General features: G+C 39.8%; 1 protein-coding gene across 2 annotated transcripts; it reads right to left on the reverse strand.

Annotated features, from left to right (window-relative positions):
- Nucleotides 1-2531: 2531 nt before the first annotated feature.
- On the reverse strand, nt 2532-3956 carry LOC105045725 (myb-related protein MYBAS2). 2 transcript variants are annotated; one of them, XM_010924094.2, is made up of 3 exons: nt 3732-3954; nt 3502-3631; nt 2532-3264 (listed from the first exon to the last, which is right to left on the reverse strand). In XM_010924094.2, the coding sequence occupies exons 1-3, from the start codon at nt 3850-3852 to the stop codon at nt 2757-2759; spliced, it is 759 nt and encodes a 252-aa protein (XP_010922396.1). In that variant the 5' UTR covers nt 3853-3954; the 3' UTR covers nt 2532-2756. The 2 variants fall into 2 exon arrangements, with proteins under 2 accessions (XP_010922396.1, XP_010922397.1); XM_010924095.4 differs by having other exon boundaries at nt 2534-3264; nt 3790-3956.
- Between the last annotated feature and the right edge of the window lie 4982 nt (nt 3957-8938).

Consider the following 8938-nt stretch of genomic DNA (forward strand, 5'->3'; position numbering starts at 1 on the left):
ATTTGGAATCGTAATCGAAATGGTCAAATCTTTCGAGGTATTTGGTTCGTGACTGGAATCGAAATCAGTATCAAAATGAAAATTTAAATTTATAGAGGAGAGTAGAAATTGAGTTTTATATACATGGAGTCATTCTCATTATATCATGAAAATAAAATTAGAATGAGACTCTTTCTAACCAAACAGTTAGAATGGGATTCACTCATTTTGATTTCGATTTCAGACACTCGTTCTTTCTAACCAAACATCTTTTTAATCTAATCATTTTCTCTAACAAGCGTGGCCAGATTTCCTGTCATTAGAAAAGTTAGAGGAAAAAGGGGTCATCCACTACTTGCGCTGACCCTGACCTCCTCCCCACTGCCAATGCTGGATAATTGGGAGAAAAAGAAAATGGAGCGAGGTGGGGGTCCATACGTGCATGTGTCCTACATTTGGACAATTAACAGCCACATTAATCAGCTGAGAAGAGTTTCTAAATCATTCTTTGCAGCCACAGAGAACGTCGTTTCATCTTTACAGTGCACATTTTGGCCATCATATTTTAAAAGCACTGCGCGAAGTTTCATTGGAACTTGTCTGTCGACTGCCCATTGGTTAACTGGAAACAGAACAGTTTTCGTAAACGGTGCAGCGCGCAAAGTTTCATTGGAACTTGTCTGTCCACTGCCCATTGGTTAACCGGAGACAGAACAGTTTTTGTGAATGGAGCTGTGCGTGTCTAAGATCTATTCAGTATTTAAGATTTATCTAGCACAACTGATATAAAATTAAATATATATTTATATAAATTTTTACATATTTTTTATATTTTAAATATTAATATTTATTTTTACTAAATTAAAAATTTAAATCTATTCAAATACAATCAAATGATCAATTCAAATAAATTCATATTACAGTGTCCTCTAATTTAAATAGACTATGAATCATATTCATTTTGATATCATTTAAAAATACTAATTGGAACGTACTATTTGATTCTTGGCATTATATAAATATTCAAGATCTATCTAATATATAGTTAATATGGAATTAGATACATGTCCTCATAAATTTTTGTAGCATCAAAATATGGGAATTCATAGAATTGCCTTAGAGTGGAGACATCAGAGTCCCCTGCAAGTTATCCGAGTGATCTACGGCATTGGAGGCCACCCAATTAGTGATGAAATTTGCCTTCCTGCAAACATGTGCTGCTTCAAAAGAGACCAGGAAGCACTGATCCTCCATATGTCTGAGAGGAAAGGAGGCCGAAGACGGATATACCCAGCAACCATTGGATCATCCCCATTTTGCTTTAAAATCTATACAATGAGGGGATTCAATGGTCGATTGGCGTGAAAGAATGTGTATCCCTCTCTCACACGAAGGATGCAACCACGACTCAAAATATTAGGCCGTCTCTCCAAAATTCAAAAAATTGGAAGGAAATGGAAAAGAAGGTTACTCTATTAAATATTTTATGAAATTAGCACTAGTTTCCATTGTTTTCGTAATGAAATATAAAATTCATTCTCTATAACAATAGTTTGTTTAGTTTTGAATGATGATGGGTATGATTTTCCCCCTTCCTTCGCGGCTTTCTGGGCCTCCGTCCAACATTTGTCAGGTGCATTGGCAAAATTAACATTACTTTTACCAGTAAGGTTTGTATAACATTATATCAATATATTTATGCACAAAAGTGATATGTGGTTGCTTAACTTGCTCTCTTATTTTTCAAACAACCGTGCCCCTTTACAAACTATATCTAGGGATAGCAAAAATTGATCCGGTTTGAAGAACTTGACCGCACCCTATCCTATTCGGGCCACGTTTTGGTTAAGAAGTTGCTAGTTAGGGCCAGACATGAGTCAGATTTTGACTCCAAAGTTTAGATAGGTTGAATACATTGACCTGGCTTGATTCACAAGGATAACGTTCTATTTGGGTCGAAATAACTTGAATTGTGCTGAGATTTTTTTTGATTATTGATCTTTTTTCCCTAATACTAGTTGTTTAAATTATTTTGAAAATTTCCGAGTAAGATTTGTAAATATTGGATTTAATATGCTAGCTTAGATTTATTAGAAATTGAGCTTTGTAAAATAGATTAGGTTATGATCAACTGAGGGACCCGACATGATATGTAGATGGCCATAGTTTGCGAGATCTTGATTTGATATTGGTCATGTCAAGTATAGGTTAGGGTTTTGTATGTTGTCGCTCCAATTTGATCCAGCAAACCCGACCAGACCATAGATCCTTCCGAACTCACTCGAGGCCCCAATAAATCTTGGTTGGTTTTGTTTAAAATACGCAACTTTATGTGTTCATATACACATGTAGAAAATAATTTAAATAATTTCTTTAGCAACTCGCTGTTCTGTTCAAATAAATACAGCAAGATTTCCTAATTCGTCATAAAGGTTTGGGGATGAGCAAATGGTGAAAGTAATAGCAAGTTACTCAAATTTGCTCAAATAAACAATAAGCTACTCTAATAAAAGATGGCCTCTCAAGAACTTCTTTGGGGTACAAGCCTCAATAGCCATGGAGACAAGTACTGTGACACATTCCTTCAGATGCAACGTAGTCTGGTTCAATTAAGTTCAGCACAATAGAATATCTATCTTACAAACACGCAATAGGTCTTATGACTAAGCATACCTAAATTTTACATGAGAAATAGCTCCATCCTAGCGGATGTTCTACTTCACAGCCATTTCACATCTATAAACAAAAAGGCCAAGAGAGAACCAAGTACAATAGGGTCAGTTATAAAACTCTCTGCCATGTTGGTAGTTAGAGAACAACAATAGGTCATCCAAGGAAGGAAGCATTTTGAACTCTTCATAGTCCATCTTCCAGGGTGATTCAGAGCTGTATTCCCACATAGGGGAGGGCATTGGAGGCCAGGAAGTATCAAAGAAATCATTCTTCCATTCCCCAAAGCTCAGCTCGCTGACTGCTTCAGGTGTTGCAATAATCTCATTCCAAATCTGATCCATGGAGTACCCCTTCACACCTTCCTCGTTCTCCACAAACCCTGCAGCCATGCAGCAGCAACCACTGCCACCATTAAGCTCATGCTGTTCCAACCCAGCATCCGATGGGGGTTCGCTCACCGATGCCGAATTATCGGTCAGAGATGATGAAGATGATGAAGAGGAGAGGGCATTTTTCTTTCGCTCCTGTGCCTTCTTCCTCATATGAGTCCTCCAGTAGTTCTTGATCTCATTATCGGTGCGGCCCGGGAGCTTTCGAGCTATCCGAGACCACCTATATAATTATAAGCATTGCTTGTCCAAGTCATTACTTATGTTTATGTTGCAAGCCTATAAAAATATCGCCAGATGAAAGAAAAAGTTGTGGATGTGCAACACAAGAATCATCGTCATCTAGATGAGTTTATAAGGAACATATATATGATTTACTAATGGAACAGTACTAGATGAGGAGCTAATCAAAAGGAGTTGTTTGTTTCAGTGTGAGATGAAGTATGGAGATGGATCAAACCTATTTCCCCAGCGGGAATGGAGCTCGAGGATGAGGCGCTCCTCCTGAGGGGTCATGCGGCCGCGCTTGAGACCTGGGTGCAGGTAATTAACCCAGCGTAACCTGCAACTCTTGCCTGTTCTGTTGAGACCTACATACAACATCAAACCAGGCCGGGTTAAACGGTGGCGTCCTCCACCCCCCCACACCGCCAAAGTAAGCCTACTTGTAGCCCCCGCCACCCCTCAAACCTGAGACTTTGGCTATGAAATCCCAACGACGTTCCCCGAATAAGCCCACAAAGCATACCAGTTGCAGGTCCTCCTGCTCCGTCCACGGGCCCTTTCGAGTCTCTTCTCTCACCGTCACCATCGTCGTCCTCCTCGTCTCTTGTCCTTCCTTCTCTCTCTCTCTCTCTCTCTGTAGGGCCTTCGGTGCTCCTCCTTTCCACCTCCACTTGGAAAGCACTGCTTTGTTCCAACCAAAGGACTTGGCTTGCCTTTGTGTCCTCTCACGATCTTTTATAGCCGGTGGAGCTCCACGGTCACGTGATGTCATATGTGGTTTGAGATCCCGGATCCTGCCATTTACTTCCCCTTTGTTTTCTTTATTTTTTTGGTGGGGGTCGAGTCACTAGCTCAGAAGCATGTGCAGCGCACGTGATGTCACCGAAGCCTCCTTTTCGGCTCTGGTTTGATTAGCAATGTACCTAGCACTTGGTTATAGTACCAGTTTGTTGGTGTGTAGGCATAACAACCTTAAAAATAAGTGACTTTGATTCATTCGATCCTGATTGCGTGCTTCTGACTTCTGCGTCCTTTACATCCTGAATGATGAAAGGACATGAATATATAATTAAATATCTAAAATAATAATATGTCTTAGTATTTTAGTGTTTTCATTTCATTTGTTTCTTGTAATGATATACTGCACACAATCTAGATGTTCTTGTATTATTCAAAATTTCTGTGGTGAATTCACTGAAATGTAAGGTGATAACCCACCGTTTTCTCATAGAAAGAACACAAGTAAAAAAAAAAAAAAGAAAGGAAAGAAAAATTTGTGGTTGAGCAGAGATTCCAGTGCATTTTCTAACAGGCTAACAATCCAACAGTGAGTGAATCAACGAAGAGAGTACTACTTTTAGATGGATGGCTCGTTGGGATTGAAGGAAGAAGAAACATCCATGTAAAATTGCTAGCTAGCTAGAGCCCTAAGATCCACTCCTCCTTGTTCAGGTTAAGGTATCAAAATCAATCATAAAGAAAACTCATGGTTCCACAGGTATCCTTCTCTGTCTTAAAGCCATGTTATTGCATTAGTTTTTGCCGTTAGTGATAGACCACCACTTTGGTGCAGTTTACCGAATAGAGGGGTTAGTGTAGCAGGAACTTTATGTTTCTGTATTTGCGAGGTTTATTACTTCACAATTCCTTTTTTTTTTTTTTTTGAAAGTCCACTGTAGTTTACAAGCAGTACCTACCTAGGGATTAATCATTGTCTCAGTTTTGCTGAATGACATACTCAACCAAATTCATTAAGGGCTCAACTGACACTAGCTACATTACCTGAGTACATATATCTTTCTTTAAGAACGAAATATATATGAATTTTCATTCAGAAACATTGTTTTCAGCATTTGTTTTAAAAAAAAAGACCTTTATAGGTCAGCGGCATTGTCATCAATTACATTAGGTTAAAATAAAATCAACTTGGTTTCTTTCCTCAACCATGTGGATAGATAGTTCTCCCACCCAATTGGTCTGATTAATTATAATGCAGCTATCATTTTGCCACAACTTGATCATGTTTGCTGTCAAATACTAGATTAATATGAGGAGGTGGTTTAGTTTACATACTAGTGGCACAATTGGAACCGAAAAAAGGCTTGGCACCTTCCAATATTCAAGTCTTCACTGAAGCTTCTCGGAGGACATGGTGGTGCTTGACCCTGGAGGAAGCTACCCATTGGAGGAAAAAAGATGGAACGTCCATTCATGGCAGAATATGTTACTGAATTAAAAAAGTAGTCTGGTCTTTGACGACCAGTCTCTCCTTGGACTGTTCCTTTCACCTTTGGGAGTGAAAAAGCTAATGGCTTTATCCATGATCAATATGGGCACACAGAAGAAATATCTTCTCGTGGTGCTCCTTTCTCTGTAGAATTAAACTTTGTTGGTCTAATATCATCATGTTGACATTTACCACTCAAGATTCTATCTTATATTGTATTTATTACTGAAACGGGCAAATTTTGTCGACTAGCACCGACGTAACATCATTGTTCTATGCAAGATATCCCATACCTAATTCTAAACATAAATATATTTTGGAGATGATATCACTCTATGGTTGATAAGCAACACAGAGAATGAACATATTTAGTGCAGGGGGAAGTGACTGTGGCATCACCAAAGTTGATCTACCGATGTTATATAACCAGATTAGGTATGTTGAAGCAATAAGACTCTGTGGTGGTTCTCTTCGGGTCACGAAGTCTACTCGGCTGCTCTTTATCTCATTGTTTATGTGATCTCAAGAAGCAGATATATAGCAGTGTGCTTTTGTGTACACACACTAAGTCATATAGTAGATAGCTGTGGGAGATGATGTCTTCACGATGTTGATCCATTCGCCGGCATCGTAGGGTCTCAAACAGGCCTCCTGTTAGAGGATGTCAGCCTTGGTTGCCTTGATCTGTATCCATCTCTCCATGGAAGTGCCGAGGGGGAAAAAGAAGGCTAAGCCAACATGACGTGGAGGTCACCATTTTGTGGTTAGTCCACTTGGACCTTTTTATCCTGCATGCTGTTGTTCCCTTTTAGCCTTCTTGCTCCTCACTATTATGCTATCGCATTGGCTGCTGTTTTCTCTCTGTTCGTTTGGATGCCATGGGGAACCCTCAGTTGTTTGCCATCAATGGGTTGGAGGAAAACATGAACCACGGGGTGCTTTTAGCCCCTTTCTTGTGGGTGTGGCAGGTTGCACTATCCGTCCCTTGGTCGGTGGATGGATAATTTTTGGATGTCAAAGGCCATCAATTGCTTGTTTGATTCATGAGTGTTGCCGTAAATAGTTGTGCAGGACAACAAGAGTAAGACCAATGGGTCAACTGGAACGCAGTGATTCGCTTATTTAATTAGTGTTAAGTAGGAATTCAGTGATATTGGTCCATCATATTATCATGTTTGGTTTTGGCCTTGGGAGAGCATTGTTTTGACATCTTTGTTCTCATATATTTGGACAGTTTCACTACTTCTGGATGTGTCCCTAAGGTAGAGGGACACAAGTGTTGACCTGATGGAAATGGTGGTTGATAGAGTGGTGGTAGGCCCAGTTGCCGTATAAAAAGGGTGCAGATGTGGGAGTACATCAGATTTAGTTGCAACTCTTTTCTTCCCTTAAAGATTGGTTATGAGATGCAATTTGTAGCCGAGGGAAAAAGCCTAGAACCAGGCTCTTTTGGTCTACGGGAAAATTATGTTTCAAGGTAAGCATGATCAAATGACCGCAGTATTCAACTGTGTCCAGGACGATCACAGTAAAGAATCATTCCAGCTTTCCCCACCCGCTGCCTGGAAGTATCATGATAACTTCAGAGCTTCTGCAAAAAATGATTAAAACGTGAAGACTATTTTTAGTTGTCTGTAATAAATAGTTCCTCCATTATAAACACATGTTTAGCAACTTAGCATACTGTCATGCGGAAGGATATGAGCATAGACCTTTCAGATGTCCATCAGTTTCCTTTGCTCGGTATATATAGCTACTATATGAGGATGGTTAGAGCCTGTGGTGTATCATTGTTGTTTTCGTTTCTACAAAAAACTAGTGAAATACCATATAAAAATTGATGTTGAAGATAGCATTTGTGCAAAACTTTTGCTATTCGTAGCTTTTATTTTCACTCTTTTTGGAAATCCATAAACCTTTGCACCAAAAGTTAATTATAAAGATTGTACAAATAATTTTAGAAAACAAAATGGTTTCACAATTCGCATCGTTCGATCTAGTTCCCTTTCTTCTTAGATTTTTGAAACCAAAAACAGAAAACAAAAGCAATATAAAAATAGGCCCCTAGTTTTTGTGCTCTTGCAGTATTTCCTTGCTTATAAAATGATGAGAACAAGATTAGGTTCATAATGCATTGATTGTTAGCACAAGGCTACCCGGGTACCCCCATCTTAAGCAACTTGGCAACTTGGGCTTATAGCAGTCAAATGGGATAGGCCCAGATTCGGACCACAAATAATTGTTTGCCGTTGGGGGCTTATCTCTGGGCTTTTTGTCCTGGCCGAGTACTCGAGTGTGGAGCGGGAGCACAATCTAGTGCCATGCAGGCCACGCAGGACACGGCTCAAAAAAGTTCTGAAAGGCTGGAGAGGGTGATCAGGTCTCAGTGGAGAGTGGAGAAGAAAGATGGACACCCTAATCGTTGAAAGGCTTTCAGATAAAGAATCCAAACATCGCAGTCACAATTTGCTGAGACTGTATCTGCTACTGTACGACACAGCTGTGGAATCTGATACTGGATCAAGAGAGCATCAATAGCAATATATGATAGCAAGTGGAAAAGTCTAAAAGCTGTTTTGAGTAAAATTCTACTACTCTGAGCACATGAAGAAATTTATCAATATTCAAGATTTTCTCATCTACATTGCATTAGCAAAGACACCAATTCCTTTGTTTAGTCCTTATGCTCTGATAGAGATTCATGTTAGAATTCATATTAGATGACTTAAGTTCGAGCCCAATCTGGCCCAAGCTTTGACCCCAGACTGGACAACAGGGGGCAGACAGAGCCGAGTTCCAATATTGTTCACCGCACATGCACGCGCATGCAGACTTTATGTCTTTTTTGAATGGAGCCTGCAGACTTTATGTGAATGGTCCAGTTTGTGTCGTCTGGCGAGTTGCAGTGCGGAGAACTTGGACCGAGGCGAGGGGGGATTGCTCGTATCCTTCTTCGTCATACTTTTGTCACACGGGTGCCCTAACCATCATATGGGACATTTGTCTTTCGAGCTAGCTTTGTGTTCCTTGAAGAGCCCATCGGCCATGCATGGGTGCTATTTGATGGAACTATATGGCTGTAACTCATTGTGGTTTTAGAGTATAGATCCTCTGCGGTGCAACCATAGAGTATGGTACATCGCATTAGCCGTTCATTCTGCTTCGGCTGCTAGCACAATGCACAGCACCATGCACCACAGCAGATCTGACTCAGTAGTTTTATAAATAAGAATCTCAACCTCAGAAGTTCTTCAGCATCTATTTGGACAATCGAGCCGAAAATTCTATAGATTTTATGGATTGGAGCAGTACAATCAACAAAATCATAAGATTATATATTGAACTCAATCTACATTCATAAATATTCAGAAATTATTTGGAAACGAGTGGGAAGGAAAGGTGAAAAAAATCTGCAGACTACAGTTTTTCCCTTTTTCTTACTGAA

The sequence above is a fragment of the Elaeis guineensis genome, chromosome 5 (assembly GCF_000442705.2).
Source record: "Elaeis guineensis isolate ETL-2024a chromosome 5, EG11, whole genome shotgun sequence".
NCBI classification, from domain to species: Eukaryota; Viridiplantae; Streptophyta; class Magnoliopsida; order Arecales; family Arecaceae; genus Elaeis; species Elaeis guineensis.